We start from the raw sequence: 14,042 nt of genomic DNA on the forward strand, positions 1-14,042 counted from the left end.
CCCTTGTGTGTATTACCCTTGGATCATGGGTCAGTATTCATTTTGGCTACAATATTAGTGCAGCCAGCAGAACAGCTCTGTAGATCTGGGCTCTCTCAAGCTACCTTCAATGAGTTTCACTCAAAAAGGCAGCGTATGAATATTTCAGAACAAAGGATGACATCCAAGAGTGTCTGCCAGTTGGCACAAGGGAAGTCTGCTTGCACGATGGGACCTCCAGTTTCTCAACTCCCCAAATCTGCTTCAGAGAGTCTCCTAAACAGCCAGATAACATTTTATGGGGGACCATGTGGGGTGTGGGGGTAGGAGAGGAAGGAGAAGTCGAGCTATAGAAGTGGAAGCTTGATTGTGTGATACAGGATCTTGACCAAATACTCAGGAATAAGTGATTTGGATTGCAATCTTATGCACGTTTGTTGTTGTTGTTGTTTAGTCATTTAGTCGTGTCCGACTCTTTGTATCCCCATGGACCAGAACACACCAGGCACTCCTGTTTTCCACTGCCTCCCGCAGTTTGGTCAAACTCATGTTCATAGCTTTGAGAGCAGTGTCCAACCATCTTGTCCTCTGTCGTCCCCTTCTCCTAGTGCCCTCAATCTTTCCCAACATCGGGGTCTTTTCCAGGGAGTCTTCTCTTCTCATGAGGTGGCCAAAGTATTGGAGCCTCAGCTTCAGGATCTGTCCTTCCGGTGAGCACTCTGGGCTGATTTCCTTAAGAATGGATAGGTTTGATCTTCTAGCAGTCCATGGGACTCTCAAGAGTCTCCTCCGGCACCACAATTCAAAAGAAGCTATCAACTATGCTGTGCAGGGCCACCCAAGATGGACAGGTCACAGTGGAGAGTTTTGACTAAATGTGATCCACCTGGAGCAGGAACCGGTAAGCCACTCCAGTATCCCTGCCAAGAAACCTCCATGGACAAAAAATAGGCATATGCACGTTTAGTTAGGTATAAATCATAATGAATACAGTGAGACGTACTTCTGAATAATCCTGTATAGGGTTGTGCTGCTAAAGACTAAAATGGGGCTGCAGGAGCAGCTGGCCGGGGAGGGAAGCACCTGCCACCCCACACCTGCAGCTGGAAGAAGGGCAAATATAAGAAACATGGCCACACTGCACCCTAGGCATGTAAGCCTAATTTCACATAATGCTTTTTGTTGAAAACAGTGCAAAAAGCACTTGCCTGGGTACCCATTTCTTCACCATGTGGATCAGAGTCTAGAAGTTAAGCACACTAATTCTGAGCTCCGCGTCTCTCCCTCCCCCCTCCATCTTTCATGCAGCTCATATCGATTCTATGAAAAATCCTATTTTGTGAAAAGGAAGAAAAATACTAGGAAAAAGAAAAGCCTATTTGTATACAGTATGACAATTTCTCCTTGTCTCTACTCTCCTTGTCTCTATTTTTTTAAAAAAAAGGTAAAGTTTTTGAATTAAAAAAATCAGGTTTATGCAATGAATAATATGTTTAAATCAAGTAAACTTATAACACAAATGATTTTGACTCCCTCACCAAGATTGCAACTTCTAGGGGTGGGGCTACATTAACAACCCCATCTTAAGTAAATAAGTTGCTTTGGTTCATGTGGAATCAAAGTTCATAGGCTTTTACATAGCTGTGACATGTTAGCATGGTCACAGCGAAGCTGGGGATAGCATGGAACAAGCTGAAACCATTTTGGGTTTTTTTTTAAACAAAAGCATGTATTACAAATATCAAAGCGCTTGTAGTCAACATTTTATTTTCCTGAACAAATAATCACTTTTTTCCTGAATGTCCCATGAAATATGAGTGTCTCTAAATAATAGTTAATTCAATTATGCTTGTTGTGGAAATATGAATTAATGGCACAGGTTGTTGACACAGTCTTCATTCTTTAAGGGAAAGTCAGACCTTGATAACCTTATACCTTCTGCTTTGTACATGGAAGAATATTAATAGGCTAGTTGTTGAAAATAATGCTGTTCGAGATACAGGAATCAGTCAATGGAGCCCATTGAACAACGTACTGTTGGTTTTTTTCTGGCTCTTTAAAAGTTCTTCATTTATGTTATCATAAAGTATTTACATTTGTCTAAGAACATATAAGACATGCATAGGAGGCAAAATAAAAAAATTCCTTCAGTAGCACCTTAAAGACCAACTAAGTTTTTATTTTGGTATGAGCTTTCGTGTGCATGCACACTTCTTCAGATACCAGTGTGCATGCACACGAAAGCTCATACCAAAATAAAAACTTAGTTGGTCTTTAAGGTGCTACTGAAGGAATTTTTTTATTTTACTTCGATCCAGACCAACACGGCTACCTACCTGTAATAGGAGGCAAAGTGCAAGATGAAATTATGTAGCTGAGCTCTATTTTATATGAATTTCGGACCCATTTATCAGACCAGAGGATTTAAATAAAAGAGGTCCCACTGACATTGTTTCAAGTATTGATCTTCCAATTACCGGTACTATGAAATTGGGAATGGAAAAAGAAATGACTTCTGCTTTTTAAAGCAATTTTTATTCTATAAAAGCCTACACTAATTATGGTTGCACAAATAATTCCTTATGATCCAAACCTGCAAAAGCTTTCACCCTGATCCTTAACACAGCCCTTGGAAGAAGTCCCATTGTATTCAGTGGAATGCATTTCCAAGCAAGTGCCTTAGGACTGGCCTCTTGTCCTGACTCAAAACACATTCACTTCAATTGGGCCTCCCCCCACCCCCAGCCAGAACTCACCGGAACTCTGTTCCGGCACCTCTCAGGTGGGCGCCATTGCCATTCTAAGAGAATGAAGGAGGTGTTCATGGTGAGTTCTGCAACCCTTCCCCCCTAGAAAAATAGCACTAACTTTAATTCAAGAAACTGTACAAGAGGCAGACAGCAATTTCAAAGAGAGCTGAAGGTGGCTTGATGCTACAAGCATCTTTACTTGCAATCTACACTTTACTTATGAGTTCTGTTCAAACAAACAAATCTTGCAGGGTTTTTAAAGCACTGACACATCACGTTTCAGCCCAAGAATGTCGTTGATGCAGATAAATATCTAGATGTACAGCCAGTGCTTTTTTCCTTAAAAAAATATGTTTAGGGGTACTCTCATTTTGACTCAAGAAAATCACCATTTTATAGTTGAAAAATAAATACAGTAAATGGACAAGAGTACAAGGATTCACAAAAAGTTTAGGGGCATGTGTATCCCTGCATCCCCCCAGAAAAAAAGCACTGTGTACAGCTACACTGCAACTCTCATCTGAGCTCTGTTTGACTTCCTCATAGCATCTCTGATGCAAAGGAGGAATGAATATCTGTATCCAGGGGTCAGTAGTTGCCCCCCCAACTATCAGAATTGATAGCTAGGATGTGTGACACCTCACAGGCAATGTCTTCCACACCATCTTCCACTCTGAAAATGCAATCATGGTGCAGGGCGTAAAGGTAAAGGGACCCCTGACCATTAGGTCCAGTCGTGACCGACTCTGGGGTTGCGCGCTCATCTCGCATTATTGGCCGAGGGAGCCGGCGTATAGCTTCCAGGTCATGTGGCCAGCATGACAAAGCCGCTTCTGGCGAACCAGAGCAGCACACGGAAACGCCGTTTACCTTCCCGCTGTAGCGGTTCCTATTTATCTACTTGCATTTTTGACGTGCTTAGGAACTGCTAGGTTGGCAGGAGCTGGGACCAAGCAACGGGAGCTCACCCCGTCACAGGGATTTGAACCGCCGACCTTCTGATCGGCAAGCCCTAGGCTCAGTGGTTTAACCACAGCGCCACCTGGGTCCCTATGGTGCAGAGCTTAGGAAGGATTAAATACAGTGCCTTCAGGATAGGAATGGGCATTAGGGAGGCCTGGTGCTCCTGTTGTTCCTGCCCACTACAATCTTGCCTAGATGGAGGGGCAGGGGCTACCAGCCAGCATGGGTGCTCCTTTCCCTGCATGATGCCTCTGAATACCAGTTGCTGGGAATTGTAGGTGGGCAGGATGCTGTTGTGCTCATGCCTAAATGGCATGCTTCCCACAGGTGCTTGATCAGCCACTGAGAACAGGATGCTGGTCTACATGGGCCAATGGCCTGATCCAGCCGCCTCGTCTCTTAGCTGCGAATTGTAACTCTGAAGCTTCTCACATCTGCTTATTAGGGTAGAGGGACTACTGATTCTGCACCATCATTCTTTTTGCACGTGATTTATGCTGGTGGTGGTTGCTGAATGTGGGTTCTTGCTTCCAGTTGGCTTTGGATCAGCTGTTTTTCCACACACACAACACGTTCTTTGGTTTGGGGTGTTTCACTCGAAATCCCATTGGAATCAATGGGATTTACTCCTAAAGAACCCAACATGTTATATTCTTACACTGTGGTAGAAATAAGCTAGCATCATAAATGAAAATTGGAGAGCATATTCGGCAAAAAGTTTGGGTTGCAGCCAGAAAACCAGAACTTCGTAGCTATTTAAAAAAACAACACACGTATTTGGAGGAGGTTTTGCTTTTAATTAAAGATGGGGCTGAAGATGTAATTAAAAACATGTTGGAAACAATGTATACCAGAAGGCTATGTGTGTATATAAAGTATGTATAAAGCCTTTTATTTTTATATCTTGAATGCTCTAAATTAATAAAGAAAAGAATAACCGAGGTGGATCTAATTTCCTTTTTAAAACCTTTCACTCCTTCACCGGTGCATCTCTTCACCCAATGCATAACTGATGACAAAATGACCCTCCCCAAAGACTTGCCTTTGGTATGAGACAAAAAGAACCAATTACCTTTCTGTTGACTTTACCTACTGAAGCACATTTCAAAGAAGTCAACGTGGTCAAATCCAGACAAAAGAGATATTTTGATATTCATGTCAGCACAAGTATTTTTAAAATGCTGAGAAGGCACCTCTGCTTTTATTGCACAGTGTATGCCTCTATACGTAGGTGCTTTTTATTATTTTAAAGAAAGAATACAAATACTGCAATCCATACTAGATTCCTTTTGCTTGAAATCTTAGGGACAGAGTTTTGCAAAGCCACTCGGAAGAAGTACACCAATATATATGGGTGGCTGGAGTTCTGGATCGTAGGAGATGTATAGGACACATGTCAGTTTTTACTCTTACTCTCAAGCATTTTGTTTTTTAAGAGTCAGTTTTTCTGAGCACATAAGAAGAGCCTGCTGGATCAGGCCACTGGCCCACCTAGTCCAGTGTCATGTGACCAAACAGTTGTCTGTAGGAAATCTGCAAGCAGGATTCAAGCACAAGAGCAGCAATGCTTCTGAATACCAGATTCTGGAAACACTGGCGGAGGAAGAGGGGTGCGGGGGGGGGGAACACACTGCCCCCGGCAGCACGACCCCGGTGGGGTGCCATCGCGGCTGCCCCCCCACCTGCCCTGGGAGTCACGCCGCTGCAGGCGATGTGTCATGCCCCCAGGACGTGCATGCGCGCAAACAAACACACAAAATATCACGCAGAATGAAGGAAACAGCATTAAAATCCAAATTTATTGAAGAAAAAATACAAATTGTTTCACTATGAAAAGTTACAGATTGATAACTAGTGTCCTAAATACCCTACCTCAAGGAGAACTAACAGAGAAATGATTTAAACGTAATAATAACTGGGGAAATCAGTTCATTTAAAGTCACACTATATGTTACATTGATAGTGTGTTTGAAGCCCAGGCTTGCTTGAGGTTCTAAATGTCTTTTTCTTCATAAAAAGCACCTATACAAAGCCTCGGCTAAAATGGTGGGTTGGGTTACTGGCTCCATATCCATATTACAGGTGAAACTCGGAAAATTAGAATATCATTGAAAAGTGCATTTATTTCAGTAATGCATCTTTAAAGGTGAAACCAATATATGAGATAGATGCATGACATGCAAAGCAAGTTATGTCAAGCCTTTATTTGCTGTAATTGTAATTATTTGTTGTTAGGCAGGTGAATTATAAATGGAATGTAATTAATGAAATGTAATAGCGATGTTTATTTTTGTATTATTGTAACTATTTGTTTTGTTACTGTGGAATTTCCAAAAGAAAGCATTTATAAAAATTAAAAGAAAAATAATAAATAATAAGTTGCATTACTGAAATAAATGCACTTTTCGACGGTATTCTAATTTTCTGAGTTTCACCTATACTTGTGCTATATTTGTTTCCAACTTGATACTGAAACATCTTTTAACAGACATTGCTTTAAACCATCTGCTGCCTTAGGAGTTGTGTCTTTGATCACCAGTTTTCTTGAAGCCACTGAGAAGCATATTCATAAACCAGAAGCATCACTGCGCCACCTAGAATAGATAATTTTATTTTATGAAAAACAAAATTGTAACGCTTTGTGGATTTAAATTGCATACATGTATTTTACCAACAGGACCAAAATGGGACCCCAAATCTGCTCTGGAGGGTTGGGGGCATGAGGGGAGTGGAGAGGGGGGAAACGTTCCATGGTGCAAGAAGAAACCCTTGTGCTTACAGAACAATTCTACTTAGCGTTGCTTTGAATACAACCCACATTGTTTAATGCCTGCTTCCTGCTTTTACCTGGGCTGTGGATCTTTTGATGGAAGAGCAGGTATGTCCTGCTTTCTCAGCTCCATTCATAATCAATGTCTGAAGCAGGGACCCCATGCATATGGTCCTATATGTGAAGCTATCATGTAAGACCTTTGGAGAAAGGAGTTGCATTCCCTCTCGGCACAGAATGAGAATCCATAGCCAAGCTTTATGTATGAACCTTACCTTCCAAGTCCCGGACTGCAGAATCCGGGACCGGCAGCCGTGTGACACCGGAAGTTGCGTTGACGTAACTTCCGGTGTCGTTTTGCCCTTCTATGGGCACCAAAAATGGCCGCCGCCGGCTTCGAAAGTTGCTTCTATGCATGTCAAGAAGTGCGTCGACGCAACTTCTGGTGTTGCTCTGCTCATCTATGGGCACCAAAAATGGCCGCCACCGCCACCGGAAGTCGCGTCTATGCACTTCCAGACATGCGTAGATGCGACTTTTGAAGCCGGCAGCAGCCATTTTTCGTGCCCATAGAAGGGCAAATCAGAAAGAAAAAAATGGCCGCCGGCAGGAGAAAATAACGGAGAAAAACGGGAAACGAAGTGATACGGGGGACCACCAGGAAAAGGTAAGTAAAAATGGGGGTTTCCCGGGGAAAACTGGGTACTTGGCAGCTATGGTATGAACTAGATCAGGCATAGGCAAACTCGGCCCTCCAGATGTAGCCCCCTCCAGATGGGACTACAACTCCCATCACCCCTAGCTAACAGGACCAGTGGTCAGGGATGATGGGAGTTGTAGTCCCAAAACATCTGGAGGGCCGAGTTGGCTATGCCTGAACTGGAACTAAGGCTCATTCCATCTTTCTATGACCCGCAGATGGCTGTGTGAATGAAAAAAACATTAGATAGAATCCATTGTTTTTGCTTCAAGAACATAAGGAGCTACTGCTCTTGGACGGGATCCTTCTGTGAGTGCAGCTAAGCTGCACTGGATACTAACTATTGCTTTTGAGATGAAGCGATATGGCAGTTCTAAAGGCAACGGCTTACTATCTGAAGAAGTGTGCATGCACACAAAAGCATGCACACAAAAGCTCTCTAAGGTGCTACTGGAAGGAATTTTTATTTTATTTTGTTAGCACAGGGAAGTTATCAAGCCAACCCAAACTTAGAAATACTGTGTGATTGAGATATGCCAGGTCATTTATGGCATGAGCTCTATAGGCAAAAGCCTGACTCATCGGATGCACAAAGCAAATTGACATTTTAACCCATGACAGATTGTCAAACAATGGTGTAAATGAATACATGGAGGAGGGAAATGAGTCTGAGGCTGCCAACTCTGCCCTTGCCCTTTCTATATTGATGATAGCTTCTGTGTATTGGCTCTGCATTGTTACAGGGTAAAGATCAGCATTTCCAACATATATGTGTTAGGGCATAAATCCTGGGCATAGGTTAGAATCAATGGTTTGTATCCAACAAAATCAACTTATTAGTACAAGGACTTTTGCCTGTCAACAGGACTCCTCCTCCTCTTCCTTTTCTCCCTGCATGCCTCTGCACCCAACCACCCAGAGAAGATCTGCGGTTGGGAAGAGGGAAGAAGTCTGGTTGTACAAGTGGAAGTCCTTGCACCTAAAGGGCTGACATCATTAGGTACAACACAATTGAGGAGACTGAGAAAAGAGCCAATCCCATTTTTCCCTCCTCCTGTTTATTTCTACATTTGCACTATAGGTATACAGGGCTATAAGAATTTGCAACTGGTATATAGAATGCATTCTAAACACACAAGATGCTTACACACTTAAAAAGGTGTGTGCCTGATTATATGGATCAGCTATAAAGGAAGGTAGCTGACATTGATGGGTTTCCTTCCATGTTTCTGCCCCATGTTTCTGCAGGCAGCTATGACTGAGGCTGCATCGATTGCTATAAGAGCAATGAAATATTGCAATAAGATAAAAAAAAATCAAACAGTAGTTTCACTTCAATATTACGGTGTTTGTATGTATATATAGTTCGTCTTAATAATATTTAACAGTAATATTGAATATTAAGATAACATTTACAAAAATACAATCAAGGCAGGATTAAATGCATTAGATTTTTTTTTTAATTACCTGGTCCTAGTCTCATGATTTTAGGAACCAATCCTTTGTACAAGGCTAGAAATCTGTAGAAAACAATGAAGAATGTTTTTATTTAAATTGGTAGAGGGGGGAAGGATGTATATTTGCTCAATTTCTGGGACAGTGCATTAAAAATGTATGCGAAATAACAAATGTATACAATTTCTGGATTTTAACATCTTGACCTGGGATAAATAGCTGATTTTACGGTCACTTTGCTGTGATCTCTTCTACTAAAAAACATGACTTTAATTAAGGTGACATTTGCTATTTGTTAATAGCAGCTGCACTATACTTTTTTTTTAGTTGTGAACTTTCCAGAGAACTCTTGATATGAGGCGGTATGTAGAGTTTGAAAATAAGTATAAATACAAATGAAGTATACAAATACTGTACACTGTACACTACTTGAACAATATTGCTGTGCCCGAGTTCTCACTTTAGACATATTTTACAACATACACTAAGTTCAGGGTGTTCCTTACATGCTAGTTCAAAAAATGAGAGAAATTATACTGCAGCAATTTGGTACGAATGCACCAAGTCAATGTTTGCATTCTCATCCTGCTATTGAGGCTAGCATGGAATGGTCAACACAAACACTCCAATCTCTAAAGAAACACAAACGGGGGAAAGAAAGACAGAGAGAAAGGCTAAGATTTATTTGATGATCTCCATGTTCTCTATAAATTTTGTGACCAGTTTCTGAAATGTGGACAGTTTTAGATGTCCTTCAGCCACTCTATAGATATATTCCAAGATCGATTTGGGCAAAGTAAGATGCAATCAAGTGGACATTTTAAAAAGCTGTTAAAATGAAGTTCTCATTCTTTGTCCTGTGTGCTGGCCACTTTATGGGGTTCCGATTCTGGATTGCGTTTTCTAATGATACCACGAGAAAAATATTCAGTACATGTTGCCTGGTGCCATTTGGATCTGAGTGGAGCAGGGAATGCCACTGGTTCAAATATTCCTCCTCAACAATTTCAACTGGAAAAAAATCTTAAAAAGTGGCAGAGTTATAAGGGTCCATTTTTCTGGATTGCCCAGTTGCTTACTTAAGGGAACTGGGACTTCTCCTCAGCTGCCTAGTATACTAGAACGAGACAGGCTCATCAGCTGCTCTCTGAAAATGGGAAGACCATTATAGCATAACATCCTTTCACCCCCCAAAATAGCACTTCTGTCACGGGCTACTTAGGAATCTTTGTAACATAGGAAGCTGGCTTTTTACCAACAGAGTCCATCTAACTCACTATTTCTGACATTGACTAGCAGATTTTCAGACAGGTTTCGTTCATGGCTCAACCCTACTTGGAAATGCTAGGGATTGAACCAGGACCTTTCGCTTGAAAAGTATGTGACCCTATCACTGAGCTACAACTCTTCCTCATTCACAAAGGGAGCAATAAAATAGAATATATATTTTCTAATTACAATACTGAGGTTGAAAGATGTCTACAGTTACCAGACTGATGAAATGGTAAAAAAGCAGAAATGACTTGCTGTAGACTTATTAGGAGATTTTATACATTCTCTCTCTCTCTCTCTCTCTCTCTCTCTCTCTCTCTCTCTCTCTCTCTCTCTCTCTCTCTCTCTCTCTGTGTGTGTGTGTGTGTGTGTAGTAAATAAAATTCCAGAAAACTCAAATAAAGCAATACTTTTCTTTTGTAATGCTTATAGGCACATTTCTGAAATGCTGCACTCTTGAGCGCTCCTGATACATAAGCACTGCGAAGGGTGGCTTTTATGGGCCTCATCAAATCTGAAATATAACAATGTGGTTTTATGGACTCATGTGAACAAGCCAGAGACCTGGATATTTATGACTGAAATAAGAATGCTTTACCCTTCTTCTTTATAGACGGTTGCCATAGTTTTAAAACAGGTCCTGTACTTGATCTCTCCAGGAACCGGCTGTGGTCCTTGAATCCGACTTTTTGCAACATCAAAAGGGATGTTAATAATCGAGGCTATTGTTCCTGAGGCTAGCCCGATTCCAAATTTCCTCAGAAACTCCAAGGTTGGATCCTAGATAAACAAACAAACAAAAGGGGAGTGGGTAGGAGAGGGAGAAAATGAATGGGAGAGAGAGAGAAAAAGAAAGAAACTAAAAGAGGAACAGAAGCACCTCAATTGGTTAAAGACTATAAAGTAATATGCATTTAATCAGAAGTCTTGCACGACACGACACACTCCTGTTATTCTAGCGGAACACATTAGGATTTCCTACGCTGGGGCTTGTTTTCTTGACAATCCTATTGGCTATGTTTTTACACATGGTCTAAATTGCTGAAGTACACATTTCCTCACACAGGATTTATAAACACAGTTCATAAAGCAAGACCGGTACGGCATATGGGGATGATTTGTATAATTGGGCTTCACAATGTACTTAGTATTACTGTATCAAAACGGGAGAAATCCAAGCACACTATTAGCTAATTGGCCAGAATATTTTACAAATGACAGCAACTTCCACCATGAAGCCTACTAAAATGCTCATTTGTGTGCTAGACCCCCAAATGTTAAATTAAATAAAGGCTAATCTCAAGTCTGCTGCTTTCCCCTCCAGGTTTTTTACATTTAGTTTCACGTGTAGCTGATGCACTGTACTAAGCAGCAACGGCTTCCTGCTATTAACAATCCAACAGCGGTGCAACTGCAAGGCAGACAGGAGCGCCCTGTGCATTATAAACAGTAGTAACTGACTCAGCTAATTGGCTGAAGAATTTACAACACATTGTTCCCAAAGCCGACTATTTTGCCCTGGTTTAAAAAAGGTAGAAACTGGCTGTAAAGTCAGCCTGAAAACAACGTTTTTTCTGTATGGGCTGAGACAATCCAACTGTGTTCATATTTCCTCAGACAGCCGTCCTACCCACGTACTCCCTGGAACATCAAAAGTGCTCAATTAGTTTATTTGGAAGTGAAATTTTCCTTCATAAAGTCTAATCCCATATGTGTGAACGCTGGGAGCTGCCAGCGAATGCTGTCATATTGGATTTCCTAGGTACTTTACAATATGACTTTAAGAACCCCCCTTTTTATTCTTGCGCCAGGGAAGCAAGAAAAGACCCCCTAATTTCTATACAATATAGTAACATGCAGAGCACATTTGTTGCGACACATTGCCAGAAGATTCCTTAGAGGGAGCAAAATGGGTGTAAAATCCACATGTGGTATCAGGCCAGATTCTGTCGGTCCACACTAAAAAGCTCCAGTTCTACATCTTAAAGCTCAAAACATAGTTTATTTTAGCTAAAATGTCAAGAAGCGCAATTTTAAATTAATACAATTAATGCATTATCAGAGAGGATATAAGCTGCTAATGGAGCTTGTAATTTTCCTGTTCAGAAGATTGGATGGGTTCACACCATGTTTTGGAAAAATGGTAGGGAATACAACATGTTAAATACAGGTCAAAAATGGGAAGGAACAACTTCACTCGGGGATTGGAAAAGCAGTATAATAACTTACTATAAGAAGCTTTCGGAAGACTGTAAAATAACAACCCAACATATTTGCCAGGCTGCTGGCATAAGTTTTATTTACTGAAATCAGAGAACAAATTATGAGCAAGTTGGTAGAAAGACTTATCAGCAGAGGAACTTCTGCTGCAAGTTTTAGAGTTTTCATGGCACATTGCAAGTGTTGGCAAAGCCACCACAAAAAGGAAGCAGGTGATTGCTAGCATCAGTCACTGTATGATAGGCCTGTATGCACTGTGAGTAGGATGCATATGCTTTAGGATCTCTATGGTTTAGGAATTGGATACACTAGTTGCTTCCCTTAAAGCCCTATGGCCTCATCATTATCATAATTAAAGTTAAATATCCTCTCAGGGAAACAACACAATACATTTTTGGGTTAAAGGAATGATATTGTGCTGTGGGGCTTGGACACCCAAATCTGCCTTGTACTCATTTCATAATTTGGGGCAAGTCTGTTGTTTCCTTAGTGTGTGTCATTAGTTTGTTTGTTTTTTAAAATGGGTGTTGCAGAAATAATTGCAGAAGCATAGGTTGATAACCGGGCTTGTGACTGAGACTTTGCCTTATCTCCAGGTTGAAGTCTTGTCTCCATCTAGTCCAGAGTTTCCCAAACTTGGGTCTCCAGCTGTTTTGGGACTACAGTTCCCATGATCCCTCACCATTGGTCCTGCTAGCTTGGGATGGTGGGAGTTGTATTCCAAAAACTGTTGGATCTAGTTCAACATGGTGTTTCCAACAGTGGCTTGCTAAATGCCTCAAGGAAGTTGATAAGCAGGGCATCAGGGCAACAGTATTCCTCTGTTGCTTCGTTCTACATCTGACATTCATAGATATTCTGCCTCTGAACATGAAAGAGGAGGATGGTGACAAAACTAGAATTAGCTGGCTCTGCCTGTCACTGGCTCTGGATATGCCTACCTTTGACCTCCCTGCCTTTTGCTCTATCAACCGCAAATGGTCTCAGTCATGACTATATTAGGTTTCTTATTTTATAGAATGAGGCACCCACCTTGCTGACAGGAACGACGTTTTTCACATTGAAGTAGAAACCAAAATAGACCATATTGAAAACTCCATGACGTCCCAAAGTAGCAGACAAGCCTTTGTTGAGTCCCCGGAGACCCAACCCATTGGCCTGAATAATCTGCCGAGCTTTGCCAAAGGTAGAGGGCTGCTGTATGAAAAAAAGCAAAGTAACCATGAACCATAGGCCCCTTTTCCAATTTGATGCTTAACCAATCTCCGTTGTAGAAGACAATAAATGAAATGGCACATTCCATATTAAAATATAACCAAATACAATAATTTGCCAAGAAAGCAGATGCACATGTGAATAGGTAATGACTAGAAGTGCATCTGTTCTGAAACATGCATGCACATCCATGAATGAACTTGGACCCATGCACAGTAGTCAGGGAGGGCTGTCATCCCCTCCTGTTACATCGCCCTTAGGAACGTAAGAGGCTGCCATGGATCCATTGAGCTCAGCATCATTTGGGAAGCTCAGAATGAAGGGGAAGACTGGGCTTCAAAGAAAAAGGGCAATCTCAGTGTGTGTAAAGGGGGATGTTCTGCTGCTGGTGGAAATGGTGGGGTGAGTTCCCCTGTGACAAGCAGCCACCTTTGGTGGTGGAAGCACCAGCCTGCTCACTCCACCACTTCCACGAGCAGTGGAACATGTCCCTCTTGCCAAGTTTTGGGGAGAGAGAGGCGTTCAGGTGTGTGGCGTTTCTCCTCGTCTTCACTGCCTCTGGGGCAAATCCCTTGCAGAACTCCCCCTCCCTCTCACCAATGGGCAGAGGGGGCCCTCTTGAGAGGTAATTCAAGAGGTGGTGGCCCAGGAAAGGACTTTATCTGTGACAGCCCTCAGGTTGTGGAATTCATTCCCCACAAAAGTTCCTTTGGCACCC

At 41.8% G+C, this 14,042-nt stretch overlaps 1 protein-coding gene across 2 annotated transcripts in view; it reads right to left on the minus strand.

The window, feature by feature from the left end:
* Window positions 1–5,472: 5,472 nt before the first annotated feature.
* Window positions 5,473–14,042, minus strand: part of SLC25A21 (solute carrier family 25 member 21) — a 277,654-nt gene continuing 269,084 nt past the window's right edge. For both annotated transcript variants that reach the window (XM_035109126.3, XM_035109135.3), the window contains 4 exons: window positions 13,142–13,306; window positions 10,488–10,669; window positions 8,630–8,682; window positions 5,473–6,286 (listed from right to left, as the gene is read on the minus strand). In XM_035109126.3, the coding sequence (XP_034965017.1) occupies window positions 6,225–6,286; window positions 8,630–8,682; window positions 10,488–10,669; window positions 13,142–13,306 (462 nt within the window). In that variant the 3' untranslated portion in view covers window positions 5,473–6,224. The remainder of the gene's footprint in view (window positions 6,287–8,629; window positions 8,683–10,487; window positions 10,670–13,141; window positions 13,307–14,042) is intronic.

The sequence above is a fragment of the Zootoca vivipara genome, chromosome 1 (genome assembly GCF_965207765.1).
Source record: "Zootoca vivipara chromosome 1, rZooViv2.hap1.1, whole genome shotgun sequence".
Lineage (NCBI taxonomy): Eukaryota > Metazoa > Chordata > Lepidosauria > Squamata > Lacertidae > Zootoca > Zootoca vivipara.